The sequence below is a fragment of the Haliotis rubra genome, unplaced genomic scaffold (assembly GCF_003918875.1).
Source record: "Haliotis rubra isolate DU_JTF1 unplaced genomic scaffold, ASM391887v1 Scf20, whole genome shotgun sequence".
NCBI classification, from domain to species: domain Eukaryota; kingdom Metazoa; phylum Mollusca; class Gastropoda; order Lepetellida; family Haliotidae; genus Haliotis; species Haliotis rubra.
The window spans coordinates 1,979,832-1,999,956 of NW_025766003.1; the positions used below are offsets into that span (position 1 = coordinate 1,979,832).

The window sequence follows — 20,125 nt, forward strand, 5'->3', positions numbered from 1 at the left end:
TGAAAACGGTTCACAGCTGAGTACACACTTTCATTTGCCTATGGTTTTACAAACTGGTGTAGCAGGCCATTTCTTCCCCGGTCTAAACTTTCCCTGGAGAGAATCTGGCCTAGGCCAAACTTTCCCCGGGGAAGTTTTGTCCTAGGATATTCTTACCCCGGGGAAAGTTTGGGCTAGGCTAAAGTCTCTTCCTATTTTGTTCTGTGTTCTATGAAAGGGGAAGAGAGAGAGAGAGAGACAGAGAGAGAGAGATTCTGGCCTAGCTAGGCTTCTTTTCCCCACCCTTGCTCTTATATCAAAAAGGGGGAGATTCTGGCCCTGCTCCTGTCGCCATTCCTATAAAGACACATTGCATTAGTTCTTCATCTGACCAAATCATGTCACCATAAGATGTAAACATTCAATCGCACATTTGATGGGTAAATAAGACCTAATATACACAGGTTGCTTGCTTTCTTATCATGCTGTTTATTATCTCATATTTGTTGTATTTATGTATAAATGTAATGACACATTATTCACATAAGCTTGTTGACTAATCCATAATCACTTTTGGTGAATGAAATATGTTTCAGATATCCATGTATACCCCTTACAGAGATGCCAACCCATACGATCGTATTTGTTACAAAAAAAATACACAAAATACACGAGTACGATAGCAGTGAAAATATACGAATTTTGTAAAAGAAATTACATTAAATTAGATTATAAAATAGCACGTACCATAAACAATAAATCTGAACCATATTTTATTCAGTATCAAGCTATATGTGGATACTTGCTACTGATTTAGGTGAGTACAAGAGAGTTTGGCCTAGGCCAAAGTTTCCCCGGGGAAGGTTTGGCCAGCGGGAAAGTTTGGCCTGCTACACCGGAACTAGGCCAGTGGATATTTTTACACGCTCCTCGCATGTGCACAGCAAGTCGAAGATTAATGTGAAACCACTGAATAGCTAATTGTAAGATTGTCACATGTTCTACAATTTTAAGGTCACTAATTATTATTGTTATTCAAATTTCGCTGACTTGCATGGTCATCATCATTACCTGGCCACCTGGAAGTACTTCTTGAGGGCCTCTGTGTAGTTCATGCGTGGACTGTAGTTGGGGGAGTTGATAATGGAGATGTGCACCTCCGAGGCAACAGGCAGGCTGGTGTCGAGAGAGGAGCTGAGGGAATGGCTGCCCTCATCAACATCACTCTCCAGGGATTCATCAGACAATTTCTGTCGTGAATATATCAGATTGCCTTTGTACATTTATGATGAACTGCAAAATGTGCAATTTGAGGAACTCTTTGTTTGTTTGACACATTGTATCTGGCAAAGCCTTATATCAGCTGCACATAATTTATGTTTATTATGTTCTTGGTATCAATATGATCATCATGAACCTGATAAAATAGTTACCAACATGATCAACTGATGAATATTAAAAAACAATAAATGGGTAAAACATAAACAGCTATTTTTCAGATTGCGTAAGTGGGGTAGGCTAGTGATTTGTGAAACACAAGCCTGGTGTCCTGTGTTGGGATATTGATAAAGGCAGCAAAATCAATGTCAGTGTGTGTGAAATGAAGAAAAGTAAAACAAGGTAGGACACATTTACCTCACAAACCAGCACAGGGTCCTCAGTGAGAGGAGGAGCTGAATGAAGATTGAACCATAACAGAGCAGAAATGAAAACTTTTTTCTGATCCACTCAGATGTCTTGCTAGGCATTTGACAGTTACAGCTTTCTGCTTTGGCAGTTTACGTGACTCTAGTACTGGAGACGTCACTGGATCATTTCCAAGGCGATCAAAACTTCCAACCAGTACACTTAATGGCTCTTCGGTCTCAGTGTTGACATTATCCGATAAAGACACTTTCAAAATACTGCCTTCAAATAACCCATGCTGCAGCATCAGTTTCTTCGGTATACCAATGAAATTATGAGGATCTGAGGTTCTCTCTAAATCTTTCCCAAGAATTTTTCTCCACTGTCGGTCTTGTTCAACAACAAATGAATTGAATGTTATAAAAACTGAACTTGACTCTAGGCTTGAAGCACTACCTGATGTATGACGACTTCTATCAGTTTGATTGCTTACTGTACTGATAGATCGACAAAAATCAGAAACATATAAATTGTCAGGTTTTGACAATAAATGTTCAATTGTAGCAGTTGAAAGACGTTTTCTCCTGTCAGCAATAGTCTGGTTTGTGAATTCATCATAGAACAGAACAATCTCTGTGTTGACAGTGACAACTCCCTGGTGAAGTGGAGTGCATTCTACAACCTTCATTGTGCTGAACCAGCTATTCTGAAATGTATTGTCTTCCAGAAATAAAGGTGGGTAGGGAGCAAGGAAATCCTGATCCTTCTTGGCAACAACTTCATGTTGGATGATTTCAGTAATGATTCCATTGCTGAACTTGTTATTTCGCAACCAGGTGTAGGCTTCTTTGTCAGATACTGCAATAACAACTTTGCAGAGAGGAAATAACCGGACTTGTCTGAAGTAAACTACATCATTCAAACTTAACCTGTAATGATCAAGGAAATCGTCGCTACATAGAAGACGTGGCCTCTTCTCATGATGTGGTTCTTCCCCATCGTCTGCTTCATCGGCTAATAATGAAGCTGACAGTTCAAGATCAAGGGGATCGCGTACCCACACATATGTGAGGATTTCGGAGCTGAATCTGTAACAGACATTATCACTGTAAGGGGGCAATTTCAATTCACCAGACACTGAAGATGAGGGTGATTCGAAACCACTTGACATACTCAAGTTCAAACCAGAAACGTCATTTTTCAACTGGTGGCGAACACTCAGAGCAGCAATGACACATGTAGAGTCGTCTGCAATATTGAGATCATTTGCATCTTCTCGCGACACAAATAAATGTAGAGGGTGGTCATTTCTTTCTAACCGTGCTACAAGTATTTCCACCCGAGTGTTTCTTCTAGCTGCTGCCATTTCCCCCATGGGCGCAGCCATTTGTAAATAAAGCGCCACCTCGTGACTGACCGGTGCATGGGAAAATGAACCCAGTAAGATATTTGAACTATTCATCGCGTCTATTTGTACTTTTTGTTATAGCTATACTACGACAGCCTCAGACAAAGTCCTGTTACCGCTTCATAAAATATAACTGACTACAACAATCGCTGACGAATGTTCTATTTGGTACGCTGGAGTCAATTACAGTCGAATAATAGGATATCATTTTACAGGTAACTAAAAATATTACACCGCTCACAGATATCCGGTGTACACTTCCGGAAAGCGTGTTTTGCTGTGTTTGCATGTAGCGTCAAAATTAATGTTAAATTTGGTGCCGTGACAAGCAACCCACAATGAAGTACGCTTTATGTCAATTTGTTTATGCCTGATTCTTTTTATTATGGTTTAAATGAATTTGCCGAATAGTGATTTTGGTTTATCATTAATTTTCACCGTGGAGGAAAGTAGCCTCTTAATAGAAGTTACAAGATCAACAAATGTTTAACCTTCCCGGCTACTGTGTATACAGGTGATAAACATATATTTATTAATAGGCAATATGTAGAGATGTTAAAATTGTAATTCCAGGTTGAATGTAGATGGCCTGCTGGTGTACTTTCCCTATGATTACATTTACCCTGAGCAGTATCTGTACATGGTTGAGCTCAAGCGTTCTCTGGATGCAAAGGTAACGGTTCTGTATTTAGCTAGTGTACGTAGTGTTTTCTCGGCGTGCTAAGGGGATGATCAGACAGATATGTGTAAACTGGAGAACGTCAAGAAAAAAGTTGTTTACACTTTGAACTCAAAACTTGATTAATTATTTACCATACTGTACCTGTAAATCTAAACTCATGGTGTCTACCTTTGGTTCATGTTTTGCACAAGTTTATAGTATATGTACACCACTGTTTAAGCTAAAACAGAATAACATAAAAGTATTTTTAACTTTCAACCATCTACACCATCAGCTATACATGATAAACGCTACATGAAAATATTTTCACTTTAAAGGTTCATCATCATCAGATGGTGTGTGACAGTTAAGATTACGATGATTTATCATCATAATTATAATGCATAGAAAACTATTATTGCCTCGAGATGATTTTCACCAGCTGCCATTCATCACTTTCGAAACCTCTAAAAACTTAATAGTTTAGAGTTTGTGATGCTGAAATTTTCCATATGATGTCTTATCTTGTTTATAGAATTATATGATTATTAACCATGTTAACTGCAGCTGCAATGGTGAACATGCCCTTTATGCACCAAACATGATATAGTCTATTTAAAGGATTCTGCTTTGTGAATGAATTAAATCATTTTTATAATATGGACCATGTGATTGTTGAAGTTGTTTGCTGTCAAATTCATCTTTATCAACAAATACTACCATGTGTTATTCATTCAGGGCCACTGTGCGCTTGAGATGCCATCAGGAACAGGCAAGACCGTGTCTCTGCTCTCGCTGATCGTCTCTTACATGAGGGTAAAATGATCTCCTGTACTTCATCATTACCTGAGAATAATATATATTACCTTAGCTTAAAGAATTGAAATTCTCTATAGCTCAAAGTACATGTATTGAAATTCCCAATCGTTTGAGGTGTCAAAATTCTCTTTAGCTTAAAGTATTGAATGTCATATTGTCATGTTTTGGATTGAATGTCAGCATCATCTCAGTGTATTGAGCATCATCAAGACTTCAGTATGTTGAACAACATTGTTAGCTGACTAAAACAAGAAAGCTCTTTATTCTGTTCAAGGCTTACCCTCTGGAAGTGAACAAGCTAATTTACTGCTCCCGGACAGTACCAGAGCTGGACAAGGTAATTATTCAGAGGCTGAACCTTAAGATTTTTTATGCATGACTTCCATTCTATAAGTTGATGTGTGAAAACAATTTAATTATGTAATAAATGCTACATATGTCTCCTTACAATGTACTTGGCAATCAGCGACCGCCTCCGTGGTGTAGTGGTTATAGCATCCGCCCAGAGAGCGGAAGGTCGCGGGTTCGATCCCGACCGCGTCATACCAAAAGACGTTAAAATATGGTACTTGTTGGTCCCTGCCGGCGCTCGGCATTAATCAGGTTGGGGAAACCTACCAATTGGCCTATAATAGGCCAAACGGGATATTATAGGCCCTTCTGCCTATTTTGCTATAGGCCGATCGGCCTATGATTATGATATTTATCAAATAAATTTGAAGCGGTGCATTTCCGCATGAGGATATTAACATCATTCAAGTTTTGATGTCCTAAGGTTTTCATTCAAACCCTTTTTGAGAATTTTCATCACATAATAAAGGAGTTTGGAAATTGCTAATTAAATATAAGTCTATAATATTTTTTGACAATTTTCAGTGCAAATTAATGACATAGATATTCAGTGTTAGTTTTCAAAAGGAAAATCTATGCAAAATAGTGTTCTTTATGAAACATCTTTTCCTGAACATGATATAAATTTCCATTTTGTCCAAAAACTTATTTTTTTCAAGCTGAAGAGGTTCATTAACTATTCATCTCTATGATCATATGAAACCATTCCGTGAGGAAATCGATAGTTTGTGAAATAATTAGAAAAATGTTCAAATATGGCCCGATCGGCCTATAGCAAAATAGGCAGAACGGCCTATAATATCCTGTTCGGCATATTATAGGCCGATCGGTAGGTTTCCCCAACCTGTTAATGGGTACAACAAGGACTGGTCGGCTCGGAGTCAGTATAATGTGTCTGAGTGGGGTGTTCATGCTTCACTGCGGCATGGTATCTCAGTGGGCTAGCACTATGAAACCTGCTTAAGTCTGGGCTAGTACAAGCAGCCGCACATACACATACACACGCATGCATGTCGTCATAAGAGCAAAATATTCTCAAGCACGACGTTAAACCCAATTTCACCTCACCTCACTTGGCAATCAGCAGAATATACACTGGTCAGTATATCTATCAGCTTATCTCTGAACATGATGAATGTATTTTTAGGAGTAGGGTGATGTTTGGCACACATAACTGTTGTAAATGATAAGATGTAAGTGTAGACAAAGCATTTTGTGTATGAAAATCCCCCAAAAGATCCATAGAGAGGATGAATCTGATCTTGAAGTTGAACCTTTAACTGACTATCATTTTGCTTGATTCCTAAAGAAGGAAGCTGAGTGGTACCATACCCGTTAGATGGTAATTATTGTTACCTTGCCTGCTGTGTGGTATTAGGGTTAAAACAACAACCCTAATGAATAAACAAGTGGTCTGCTGGATATCCAATTAATGTTGATATATATAAGTACAATAATCTTGAAAATGATAACTGACTGAGTATGGTTTTACGCCGTCTTAGCAATATTCCAGCAATATCATGGCGGGGGACACCAGAAATGGGCTTCACAAATTGTACCCATGTGGGGAATCGAACCCGGGCCTTCGCCGTGACGAGCCAATGCTTTAACCACTAGGCTACCCCACCACCCCCTGAACATGATAAAACAACATTACACTGATATATTTGTTTTCCTACCTACTGGGGGCAGTTGGGTAGCCTAATGGTTAAAGCGTTGGCTCGTCACGCCGAAGACCCGGGTTCGAATCCCCACATGGGCACAATGTGTGAAGCCCATTTCTGGTGTCCCCAACCGTGATGTTGCTGGAATATTGCTAAAAGCGGCGTAAAACCAATCTCAGTCAGTCAGTCAGTCCTACCTATTGTATATACAGCATAAGGTATACTTAGCAGGTCACTGCAAATGTCTAACTAACGTGATTTTAGTTAATATATAAAACTCTCTTTTCATAAAAAGAGAACAATTTTATTCATCGTTTGTTAAAAAGTATTTCCATGTATTTGAAGGCTCTCAAATTTAAGTAGATGGAAGTTTGTATTAGTACTAGAACTTCATTTGTTCAGGTTGTAGAAGAGCTGCGTAACCTGATGAAGTACTATGAGAAGGAATCGGGTGAAGTCCCCAACCTGCTCGGTCTGGCTCTCAGTTCCCCGTAAGAACTTGTGTGTCCATCCTGAGGTGAGAACATTATGTTTACTGTATCATGGGTGTGGTCTGTTGCAGGTGCTTGTCACCTGGTTAGTCCTGAAACAGTGCTATGCTTGTCATAAGATCTAGCAAAGCTGATTTTTGGTTGATATGTGATGTGGGTGGGAGTGTGTTCATTAAAACATTGGATTGTGTCGAAAGCAATGCTATGCTTGTCATAAGATCTAGCAAAGCTGATTTTTGGTTGGTATGTGAGGTGGATGGAAGTGTGTTCCTTAAAACATTGGATTGTGTGGAAAGCAATGCTATGCGTGTCATAAGATCTAGCAAACCTGATTTTTGGTTGGTATGTGAAGTGGGTGGAAGTGTGTTCCTTAAAACATTGGATTGTGTGGATCATAACACACACAGTTAAACGTCACTATGTTTCAACCCACCTTACATACATGCCACCTCTGTATAACTGGAACATTTCCAATCTCATCTAAATCAGATTTTGCTGCCACTTAACAAAGATCCCAAAGATATCCCATTACAGTTCACATGAGAACATAGACAGTCCTAGTAAAATGGCTAACAAGAAGTTGACATTTGCCAGACAGAGAACAGCTTGTGTATGCTTTTCAGCACAACTTTCAAACTGGCGAACCTCTATTCCAGAGTATGCTTTGAATTTTTGGGGGGCAAAGTTCTCAATTTAATCTTTTACGCGTTTTATTCCTGAAGAAAAGAACTTCTGGAATGTCTGAAGGATGTTCGAGTTTGTATAGTCTGTCCAAGGGTTATGGAAAGTCGCTTCCAATGTTTATTCCGTTCAGGCAAGAGGTGGCAATGCTTTTGATGGAATCAGTTATACAGCCTATTACTGTTGTACTCTATATAATAAAGAAATTGTTATCCATAAATTGTGTTGATTTGAAAGATAGGTTTGTTGATAAGTTTGTTGCTAAATCAGGTTGGCCGTGAAAGAGATGGTAAGGTCGTGGATGGCCGATGCCACAACCTTACGGCATCCTTCGTCAGGACCCGGCACAAGACAGACCCAACAGTTCCAGTTTGTGACTTCTATGAGGTGAGTTGTTGAGATGGGTTGAAAGGTGGGTCGTTGAAGTCGGTTGTTAGATGGGTCGTTGAGATGGGTTAATAAGGTTGGTCATTGAGATGGGTTGTTAAGCGTGTCATTGAGATGGGTTGTAAGGTATGTCGTTGAGGTGTGTCATTCAGATGGGTTGTAAGGTATGTCGTTGAGGTGTGTCACTGAGATGGGTCATTGAGGTGGGTCCTTGAGATGGGTTGTAAGGTAAGTCATTGAGGTGTGTCACTGAGATGGGTTGTAAGGTAAGTCGTTGAGGTGTGTCATTGAGATGGGTTGTAAGGTAAGTCGTTGAGGTGTGTCATTGAGATGGGTTGTACGGTAAGTCGTTTAGGTGTGTCACTGAGATAGGTCGTTGAGATGTGTCATTGAGATGGGTTGTAAGGTAAGTTGTTGAGGTGTGTCATTGAGATGGGTTGTAAGGTAAGTCGTTGAGGTGTGTCATTGAGATGGGTTGTAAGGTAAGTTGTTGAGGTGTGTCATTGAGATGGGTTGTACGGTAAGTCGTTGAGGTGTGTCATTGAGATGGGTTGTAAGGTAAGTCGTTGAGGTGTATCACTGAGATGGGTCGTTGAGATGGGTTGTAAGGTTAGTCTTCAGGTTGGTCATTGTGATGGGTTGTACGGTAAGTCGTTGAGGTGGGTCATTGAGATTGGTTTTTAGGTTGGTGATTAAGATGGGTTGTAAGGTGGGTCGTTGAGGTGTGTGGTGGAGGTGGGTTGTTAGATGGGTCTTCTGAGGATGAAACTATGTTCAACTTCTTGAAGTTGAATATACCTGTCACCACAATGTATGTCCATACTGTTATGTGATTACTGTTGCAGAGTTTTGACAAACATGGGAGGGAGCTACCATTGCCCCCAGGTATATACAGCCTGGTAAGTAGTACTGCCTGGTTTGCACACCTGTTGGAATGTTAAAAAGTAGATTTCAAATTTCATTCATTGTGTCTATGTGAGTGAGCATGTGATAACCGTTTTGGTCAGCTCATGACAAACACGTGTCATCACAGAGGTTCCAAATTTCACACTCACTGAACTCTCTCCCCCCACTCCATTTCACTCTTATGACTTGGTTACCATGGTATCTTTATATTCCAGGATGACATGAAAGATTATGGCAAGAAGAAAGGATGGTGTCCCTATTTCCTGGCCCGATACGCAGTGAGTTGATGCAAACTGTACTACAACTGATGATGGTAGATCACTGATGATGGTAGATCATTGAACATGGTAGATCACTGAACATGGTAGATCATTGAAGATGGTAGATCATTGAAGATGGTAGATCGCTGATGATGGTAGATCACTGATAATGGTAGATAATTGATGACGATAGATCATTGATGATGGTAGATCACTGAAGATGGTAGATCATTGAAGATGGTAGATCATTGAAGATGGTAGATCACTGAAGATGGCAGATCACTGATGATGGTAGATCACTGATGATGGTAGATCACTGATGATGGTAGATCAATGAACATGGTAGATCACTGATGATGGTAGATCACTGATGATGGTAGATCATTGATGACGATAGATCATTGAAGATGGTAGATCATTGAAGATGGTAGATCATTGATGATGGTAGATCATTGATGATGGTAGATCACTGAAGATGGTAGATCATTGAAGATGGTAGATCATTGAAGATGGTAGATCATTGAAGATGGTAGATCACTGAAGATGGCAGATCACTGATGATGGCAGATCACTGATGATGGTGGATGATCATTGATGCTGGTGTCCTCTACTTTGTGTTGTGTGATGCTACTGTTATTGTGGTGGAGTTCAGATCCCACTTTGGCCTGATTCTATTGCAAGGTTTGTCTGCACCGTGTCCATGCTCGTGGTTTCACCACAGTAGTAAATGTCTAGGACCTGCATCACTTCGGGCTCTCCTCCCCACATTAAGCTGGCCCACCGTGACATAGCTACACTTCTGTTAAAAGCAGTATTAATAACACATTCAGCTCAAAATGTAGATTACACATGAAAGAAGCAAGAATATAGTTTACACTGAGCTGAATGAAGTTAACAATTATTTTGTTGTCATATACACATAAGCGTTATCTGACATGTCAACAGAAAAAAAGCTCAAGTTAACACAGAACAATGAGCAATGGTTTGTAGTTGAAGCGATTCATCAATGCACTTTATTACCCAGGTTCATCTCCACTACACCATACATAAACCACCCTTGAAAGTCCTGGTGAGAATGTGCCTTCACTAACCCATGCTTGTTGTAAGTGGCGACTAAAGAGATGGGGTGGTCAGGCTCGCTGACTTTGTTGACACATGTCATCGTATCCCAATTGCATAGATAGATGCTCATGCTGTTGACTACTGGATTGTCTGGTCCAGACTCGATTATTTACAGACCGCCTCCATATAGCTGGAATATTGCTGAGTGTGGCGTAAAACTAAACTCACTCACTCACTCATACATAAACCTGAAGAATATTCCTTATGCATTGTTACATATCCCAATGAAGATTTTGTTTTTACTAGGTTTAGTCTTCAGCAACCCATGTTAGTTGTGGGACGTGACTTACCGGATCAGGTGGTCATGCTCACTGATTTGATTGGTGTATGTCATTATATCCTAATTATCTAGTTCGTTAATCACTGGGGGCGGTGGGGTAGCCTAGTGGTTAAGGCGTTTGCTCATCACGCCGAAGAAACGTGTTCGATTTCCCACATGGGTACAATGTGTTAAGCCTATATCTGGTGTCCCCCTGCAGTGATATTGCTGGAATATTGCTAAAAGCGGCGTAAAACCAAATTCACTCACGTTAATCACTGGCTTGTTTGGTCCAGATTTTATTACAGTAACTACAGTTATAATCGGGGGCATGGTTAACGAGTTGTCTATGGCACCAAGCTTGTGATCCAGCGAGTTTATGGTGCCAGGATCGAACCCACCTGTGACCGGGTGTAAAAAACCTCGGAGTCAATTTGTGCGCAGGCTCTTTCAGTGTTGTCACAACCTTTGGTGTACAGTACACAACCCTTAAAATAACCCACGAATCCGTTGGTAAATGACCAGATGGTGGCCACATGAATGCGTGCAAACACCTAGTTGCAGGGACAGCAATGTGCAGTTAACTTAGAGAAAGTACTGAGACTATGGGTCCCAGTCTACCCAGCTGTGATACCTCGTACCTCGTAAGGATGGGAAAGACACATTAACTTGGTGTGCCTAGTGGCTGCAGGAGGTGTATGCTGCTGAGGGAGTTGAGATTGAAAGTATGATGCGCTGTTGAGATTGACATCCAATAATCAAGGGAAAACAAAGCACCTTTGAGCAGCTGACCTGGATATTGACACTATACAAATATTAGTAATGAACACTGGAAATAATCCAAGTGTGGTGAGGTGAGGTGAAATTGGGTTTAACGTCGTGCTTGAGAATATTTCGCTCATATGACGACGTGCATGCGTGTGTATGTGTATGTGCGGCTGCTTGTACTAGCCCAGACTGAAGCTGGTTTTATAGTACTAGCCCACTGAGATACCATGCCGCAGTGAAGCATGAATACCCCACTCAGACACATTATACTGACTCCGAGTCGACCAGTCCTTGTTGTACCCATTAATGCCAAGCGCCAGGCAGGGACCAACATGTACCATAGTTAAACGTCTTTTGGTATGACGCGGTCGGGGATCGAACCTGCGACCTTCCGCTCTCCGCGCGGTAATCCAAGTGTTATCTTTATGAATGTGTGTATTGTTTTCTTTATAACCATGAACATGGTATACCTAAAGTGATTTTGAAACCAAACAGAAGCATTCATCATGTATCATATCTAAACATTGAACTAAGTAACACATCATGTGACATTGCTGTATTGCTAGAGTGGACACATGTTGGAGACAAGCATAGACTGAAGCTGATGATGTGTGTTATGTGTCCACAGCTCTCCCATGCCAATGTAGTAGTGTACAGCTATTACTACCTACTCGACCCCAAAATTGCCGAGAGTGTCTCCAAAGAATTGTCAAAAACGGCAGTTGTTGTATTTGATGAAGCCCACAATATAGGTAAGAGTCAAGGACAAGACTGAACCAGTTTGTTCCTGTCATTCTGATGGTAATTGTCCTGAATATTGTCTTCCACCTTTTCAAGTATGTCTAGCAAAGCCCTATTAAATTGCCAACTTGATTTTCAAAACCACAAAGATTGTTGTTTGTATTTCGTATGGGCTTGTGTTTTGTTAAGGCCAGTTGAATGACAGTGTAGGTCAGCTGGAAGTTCTCATGCTACTAGTGATCACCTTGACTAATGCAGTCATTACGAGGAGTATATTCCATGAATACCGGCATCTCATATTTCCACTGTTCCCTGAAACCTGCCTCTTTGGTCTTGTGGATACGGTGTCAGCCCAATGAGTAAAATGTCAGTGGTTTGATTCTCTGCAGTGTCATAGCAAACAACATTAAAAAATTGTCACTTGATGCTGGCAATTGCCGATGTTTTGGGATGAATCAAGGCTGGTTTTGTAGGAATATTGTGTTAGGTAGTGGTAGGAATGGCTGACAGAGAGAAGATTTTGTCATTTTTCTATATACTTGCAGATAATGTATGTATAGAGTCTATGAGTGTGATGTTGACAAGACGGACATTGGACAGGTGCTCCCAGAATATAGAGGCTCTCAACAAACATATTGACAGGTACATGACAAAGTTGTTTTCTTTTGTTTTCATGAATATAAGCATGTGTTTTTAAGTTCTGGTTGTTGAGCATCTATGCTGTCCTTTTTATATTTATTATAAGAGCAGTGTAGTCAATTTTAGAAGTACACATTAGTTCAACATATGGGGCGGTGGGGTAGCCTAATGGTTAAAGCGTTGGCTCGTCACGCCGAAGACCCGGGTTCGAATCCCCACATGGGTACAATGTGTGAAGCCCATTTCTGGTGTCCCCTGCCGTGATGTTGCTGGAATATTGCTAAAAGCGGCATAAAACCAAACTCAGTCAGTCAGTCAGTAGTCCAACATATTATTTGAACTGAAACTTTAAGACATTGTAACAACGCAGTTGCATTCTTTTTCCATAAAATATCGATACACTATGTTTTTGTCCATATGGCATACAGATTATCAATTAAGGTTCACCAGACAAAATAAATACAGTTGTCACACACATTATATAGTTCAGATCTTCTCAGTGTAAGTTATCATTGAAATCACCTATTGATAATGTCTAAACTTCATTCTGAATCTAGCTCTCTTGAGCAACATATAAAAATGGTATGGCTGAAATCATGTTAACTACTTAAAACCCCATTCTTAGGTTGAAAGCCAGTGATGCCCAGAGATTACAGACAGAATACCAGCGACTGGTTGATGGATTGAGGGATGCCAGCGTTGCCAGGGAAACCGATGTCATCCTTGCAAATCCAGGTTAAAGTTTATGAATTTAAAAATTGCTAGATAAATCATAATACATTGTTATGAGATACAATCTCAAAGTAGAAAAACTGTTCTTTTGTATTTCTGAATTTATTTTCTTCTCACAAATCATATGTATGTATCTGTCTTGTTTCAGTCCTACCAGATGAAATTCTGCAAGGTAAGCCCTACACCTCACCTGTGATATTTGTTCACAGTTGATGTCCTTTCATTTAGGGCAGTATACATCTGCAGTAGCTGTTAAGGGTGTTGAGAGCACAATTCAGCAGGGATCAGAAGGCTACAGTTTGTGTTATGGGTGCACTGTGTGACAGGAATCTTAAGGTTACAATCTGTGTCATGGCAACACAGTGTTACAGGAATCATAAGGTTACAATCTCTGTCATGACAACACAGTGTAACAGGACAATCTGTGTCATGACAACACAGTGTAACAGGAATCTTAAGGTTACAATCTGTGTCATGACAACACAGTGTTACAGGAATCTTAAGGTTACAATCTGTGTCATGGCAACACAGTGTTACAGGAATCATAAGGTTACAATCTCTGTCATGACAACACAGTGTAACAGGACAATCTGTGTCATGACAACACAGTGTAACAGGAATCTTAAGGTTACAATCTGTGTCATGGCAACTCAGTGTAACAGGAATCATAAGGTTACAATCTCTGTCATGACAACACAGTGTAACAGGACAATCTGTGTCATGACAACACAGTGTAACAGGAATCATAAGGTTACAATCTGTGTCATGGCAACACAGTGTAACAGGACAATCTGTGTCATGACAACACAGTGTAACAGGAATCATAAGGTTACAATCTGTGTCATGGCAACACAGTGTAACAGGACAATCTGTGTCATGACAACACAGTGTAACAGGAATCATAAGGTTACAATCTGTGTCATGGCAACACAGTGTAACAGGAATCATAAGGTTACAATCTGTGTCATGGCAACATAGTGTAACGAATCATAAGGTTACAATCTGTGTCATGGCAACTCAGTGTAACAGGAATCATAAGGTTACAATCTGTGTCATGGCAACACAGTGTAACAGGAATCATAAGGTTACAATCTGTGTCATGGCAACACAGTGTAACAGGAATCATAAGGTTACAATCTGTGTCATGGCAACTCAGTGTAATAGGAATCTGAATGTTAAAATATTTCTCATGAGAGCCCAATTCAATCACAGTCAGGAGGTTTAGCATGTGTTATAAGATCACTGCGATAGTGATCACAAAGTGTCAGTTTGTGGTTCCAGGTTGATGTTATGTCAACAGAATTAGAATGAACTCTTCTCATTGTATTACTTAGTCACTAATAAAAACTTTTGAAAAATATAAAAAGACCAATACTAATAAATATGCCCCTGAATGTCATGTAACCCATGGTTTAGGATTTGCCTACTTTATAACTTCAGAAACTAGTAATATTTTAACAAGAAATTTGCTTTTCAGATCAATTGATATTCATTCATTTACCTTGTTTACAACAACAATATCATTCACATACAGTATAATCATCGATATTATAGGTAGATGGAAGAGGTCTTAAATTCATCTCCCTTTTTGTGAGGCATGTGTGTATCTTTAGTCTTCATCCTGAACCTCAGTGAGTCTGTCTTTCACATTATACAGAGGCAGTCCCAGGTAATATTCGAACAGCGGAGCACTTTCTCGGCTTCATGAAACGTTTTTGTGAATACATGAAAACCAGATTACGAGTGCAACATGTGGTGTCAGAGTCTCCACCGTCATTCCTCAAAGACTGTCTGAACAGAGTCTGCATCGAGCGGAAACCCTTGCGGTAGGTAGTGATTGTATTTCCCAGTGAACATTCAGTCAAGTGAACGAGCAAAGTATCTCATGAAACATACCAAAATTCAGAGCAGATGTGAAAAATCTGAATTGTTGATATGAATGAAACTGATTTTTAAATTACCACAAAGCGATGGCTGATCTAGAGGACTATGCTTTCAGTATCTTGTGAGTTTAAATCTCAGATTCCTTGTACTGGTGATCTTTGAAGCCTGTGCGGAATGTGGGTTGAAATAGGTCAGGGAATGGTCATTGTACCCTCATAATTGCTCACAATATCGCTCACTGGATTGTATGACCCAGATCTGGAATATTTGAAATATATTAAAAAAACAGACATTCTACATAAATATGATGAAGGATTATTGTTTCGTTTTCTCACCTGTAATATGCTACTCAAGGAAAGGACAAGCTGTTTTAATTTGTTCCAAGAGTCAGTTTGTTGTTTGTCATGGAAAAGAAATTAGAGCTGTGTGATAGGTTGTTCATTTGTCATATCTAGATTTTGTGCCGAGAGGTTAAAGTCGTTGATGCGGACCCTGGAACTGGCAGACACTCAGGACGTCTCTGCAGTGACATTGCTCTCCAACTTTGCCACACTCGTCAGTACTTATGCTAAAGGTGGGTCCATCTTTGCTCATTATATCATATTCTTATATAATATTTGTGTAGATAGTAGTGGTGGTTCGATTAATTGAAATAATCGAAGATTGGTCGCAATGACTAAACAACCAAGCAATCGATCATGTTTTCTCATAATCGAACACAAACAATTTTGGCACACTTGTTTGCATTAACAACATTTTTCACAAGGTTGGTTTTGTCTGTTACATTTCTACAAGCTACAAGTACTATAAGCTCATTCCTTGTCATGATTGAAATTATCTTAGAGATTCCAGGAAATTTATGTTCCTAACATACTAGTCCTCTTTTAAAAATGTGAAATTTGTAAATGCATTTTGTGCAATTTGCAAAAAACACGAAAAGAAGTACATGTTTTTCTCTATTTTTTTGTGCATTAACAAACATAACCAGGAGAATTTGATAAATCACGCTAACCAATTTTTATCGGTTGTAATGAACCAATCATGAATTGTGAGATTTTAACCAATTCCCAACACTACTAGATAGTGTTGACAACATGTTTACAAATTAATTTTGGAGTTCAAGGGATGAGTAGGTGCCAGTGTTTATTGCTGGGTGTAATGGCCGACTGGTGTGGGTCAGGGGGCTGATGCTGAGTAACATGGCTGATTTCTTATTACCCTTATTCCATTCTCATCATAATCGGCAACTAAAGTGGGGTAGGATATTTAGAGACTTTTATGATTTTGTTACATCAGTGTGGATTGTGTTCTTATACACATGTTTGAAGATCTGTGTTTAGATAGAGGTCATTCTCATCATTAGTCTGTTGATATGAAGGAATGCAGTACTGATTTTCATTGATGATATTCAGGATTTGTTTTGATCATTGAGCCCTTTGACGACCGCACGCCGACTATCAACAACCCGATCCTGTACTTTAGCTGCATGGACGCTTCTATAGCCATCAAGCCAGTGTTTGACCGATTCCAGACAGTGGTCATCACATCAGGGGTAAATAGTCCCAATATACATCTCCTGTGCTGTATAGACTTGTTGCATAGACTCAGATAACAGATGAGGAATACGTAGAAATCGTGTCAGGTGCGAGACGTCTGCCCGGAGCGGAAAGTCGCGGGTTCGATCCCCGACCGTGTCATACCAAAACATGTTAAAATATGGTACTTGTTGGTCCCTGCCTGGCGCTCAGCATTAATGGGTACAACAAGGACTGGTCAGCTCAGAGTCAGTATAATGTGTCTGAGTGGGGTATTCATGCTTCACTGCGGCATGGTATCTCAGTGGGCTAGCACTATAAAACCAGCTTCAGTCTGGGCTAGTACAAGCAGCCGCACCTACACATACACACGCATGCACGTCGTCATATGAGCGAAATATTCTCAAGCACGACGTTAAACCCAATTTCACCTCACCTCACCTCAGGTGCGAGATCTCTATTTTCCTAAGTACAAACCAGGTGATACTTTGCCTGTACAGAGAGACACAATCACTGTAAGTGAGCTGTGATTCCACTTTATTCACAGGCTTCATAATCATGCCATGAAAATCAATGCTGTGTTTTTAAAAATACTTTGTTGAAAAGAGGAAATGAAGAGTCCAAAATCAATGCCATGTTTGTAAAGATACTTTTTTGCAATCATTCCAGAGACATTATAGGAAGGTTGTTACCCTTCAACAACAACAACAACAACAACAACAATAACAAAACAATCAAAAAGTAATCAGCTCCAAGTCATTATACTGTGTCCTTGAGTGGTGTATCCATTTTAGACTGTGGCATGATATATATGTCATGCACACATGGCGAAATGTAAGTGGAATAATCATGGACGCAGTGTTAAACCTTATTCTTTGATAAGAAAGTGTGACCCTGAAATTGTATTTGAACCCTGTAATCAAGCAGTGCCAATGACACTTGATGAGAAATCAAACCAGCTACCTGTTTCTTTTGCAGACCTTGTCACCTCTAGATATGTATCCAAAGATTCTAGATTTCCGTCCGGTAACCATGGCAACATTCACAATGACCCTAGCCAGAACCTGTATATGCCCTCTGGTAAGTTTGGTAGCTGACCTTACTGAGACACAGGAGGGCAGTTGAAGAAGACCGAGGGCTTCTGCAAATGATAATGCCCTCAAAAATAGCATTACCGTTATTATTGCTAAAAACATGGAATTTGTGTTGAAACGAAAAAGGAAACAATGAAGGAATTTGACTGTAAGTTTACCAAAATCAACTTCCGACGGGCTTGACTGCCCGAATGCAATTACGTCATCGAACAATTCAAGTGACGTCACAAAAGAAAGTGACGATATTCGACCTTGGCCTTTGACAAGACCATAGCCTGCAACATGTCAAACTATGACAGTGTTCGGTTTTGGTCCATCAACAGGCTTAATAGTGCAATTGTTAAGGTTAGCACCAACAAGAAAGCCAATATTATCGCTATTTGAAGCGGGAATTTGGGTTGCTTTGACTTGTTTGACCCAGAATATCTGCCAGTCGAAAGCAAATTAATGTCGAACTATGACGTCACTTGACAACAGAACTGATTGTGGCCCGTCGTTAAGGTTGAGCGGTCCAATATCATTTGCAGCGGACCGCAAATTTCTGATAATGGGAGGGCCGTTTCATGATAATTCCATGTATTTTAGCTATAAAATGTGTTGAATCACCTTGCAAGAACACAGACATGTTAGCCTTTGAAACCCATCCTGGTCTGCTATCCTGAGACAACTTTATTGTGCTGAGGATAAGTAATTCCAATGGTACCGGTGAAGATCCGTGCTAGAATTGTTCTCCAGCAACCCGTGCTTATTATAATAGGTGACTAACGGGATTGGGAGGTCAGGCTCGCTGACTTGGTTGACACATGTCATCTCATCCCAATTGTGTAGACCGATGTTGATGCTGTTGATCACTGAATTATCTGGTCCAAACTTGATTGTTTACATAGACCTCATAAAGTAGTATCATTTGAGAACTATAATTCTGAGTCAGAATTACATCGATTTTGGTACAAATTCAAAATCAATAGAACAGACAGAAAATGTGAACGTAGTAAACATTGTTGTCTTGTTCACACAATACTTGGTTACAAATTATGAGAACTGTTTAAAAATAAAAGTTTCTACCAGTTCTCTGGACTAGACTAAAGAAAACACAAATTTGAAAGGCTGTATATTTACTAATTCAAACATTATCAAGGATGGGATGTCTGAGTCAAAAAAGAAACTTCACATTCTTTCTTCAGGGCACTATAAAAGAACAAGAGATGGTAAGATGGTTAAATTGTTATTATTTCATTGCTGAGATCTGTGTGATGTACTCGATACACTGACAGTGCCATAATCAGTTCCATTAGGCTACACCGCCGTTCCAAAACATGGGTATATAGAATGTCAAGTCACAAGAATAAAAATGCGAAATGTCTCAGTTCAATATCGTGTATGGCCGCCCCGCGCATTCACCACTGCCAAACACCGTCTCCTCATCGACTGCCTGATGCTTGTGAACACGTGGTTGGGGATTCTGCGCCATTGTTCTTGCAAGGCAGCGCCAAGTCCCTGCAAATTCTGAGGTTGGTTCCTAAGTCTACGAAGCCTTCTCCCAAGTGCATCCCAAACATGCTCTATTGGATTAAGGTCAGGGGACCTCGATGGCCAGTCCATGACGTTGATTCCAACGTTTTGAAGGAAATTTCGTGTCAATATCGCGGTATGCGGCCGAGCATTATCATGTTGGAACTGTAGACCTGGGCCATGAGCCGCCATGAAAGGAACGAGTTCAGGGGTGAGCACCTGGTCGCGGTAAGCAGCAGCTGTGAGGTTTCCACGGATGACCAGAAGTCGGGAACGGTTGTTCCCACAGAAAGCACCCCACACCATGCAACTTCCGCCCCCGAATCTGTCGACTTCCTGTACACAACATTGGGCATACCGTTCACGATGTCGTCTCCAGAATCTATGCCTGCCATCCGCGAATCTGAGGGTAAACCTGGATTCATCGCTAAAGACGACTCGATTCCAGTCTATTGGTCCATCGGAGGTGACGTTGGGCCCACAACAGACGTTGACGTTGATGAAACGGCGTCAATATTGGCCCACGATATGGACGTCGAGAATGGTGATTGGCTGCCCGCAACCGATTTCAAATGGTCTGTGAGGACAGTCGACCTCTAAACATCT

The 20,125-nt window shown here is 40.3% G+C and overlaps 3 protein-coding genes across 3 annotated transcripts in view; 1 reads left to right on the forward strand and 2 right to left on the reverse strand.

Annotated features, from left to right (window-relative positions):
* Positions 1-1,262, reverse strand: part of LOC124275519 (peroxisome assembly factor 2-like) — a 28,283-nt gene extending 27,021 nt beyond the window's left edge. The window contains exon 1 of the mRNA XM_046711098.1: positions 1,051-1,262. Coding sequence (XP_046567054.1) covers positions 1,051-1,262 — 212 coding nt within the window. The remainder of the gene's footprint in view (positions 1-1,050) is intronic.
* Positions 1,094-2,997, reverse strand: LOC124275577. The gene is made up of 2 exons (XM_046711167.1): positions 1,615-2,997; positions 1,094-1,229 (listed from the first exon to the last, which is right to left on the reverse strand). The coding sequence occupies exon 1, from the start codon at positions 2,990-2,992 to the stop codon at positions 1,637-1,639; it is 1,356 nt and encodes a 451-aa protein (XP_046567123.1). The 5' UTR covers positions 2,993-2,997; the 3' UTR covers positions 1,094-1,229; positions 1,615-1,636.
* Positions 2,998-3,264: 267 nt separating this feature from the next.
* The window catches only part of LOC124275576 (general transcription and DNA repair factor IIH helicase subunit XPD-like), a 38,064-nt gene continuing 21,203 nt past the window's right edge, over positions 3,265-20,125 (forward strand). Inside the window, 17 exon segments of the mRNA XM_046711166.1 lie at positions 3,265-3,356; positions 3,587-3,686; positions 4,413-4,490; positions 4,768-4,830; positions 6,911-6,997; positions 6,999-7,025; positions 7,951-8,067; positions 8,913-8,966; positions 9,189-9,251; positions 12,011-12,134; positions 12,669-12,765; positions 13,388-13,497; positions 13,643-13,666; positions 15,152-15,320; positions 15,834-15,952; positions 16,791-16,930; positions 17,892-17,993. Coding sequence (XP_046567122.1) covers positions 3,352-3,356; positions 3,587-3,686; positions 4,413-4,490; positions 4,768-4,830; positions 6,911-6,997; positions 6,999-7,025; positions 7,951-8,067; positions 8,913-8,966; positions 9,189-9,251; positions 12,011-12,134; positions 12,669-12,765; positions 13,388-13,497; positions 13,643-13,666; positions 15,152-15,320; positions 15,834-15,952; positions 16,791-16,930; positions 17,892-17,993 — 1,479 coding nt within the window. The 5' untranslated portion in view covers positions 3,265-3,351.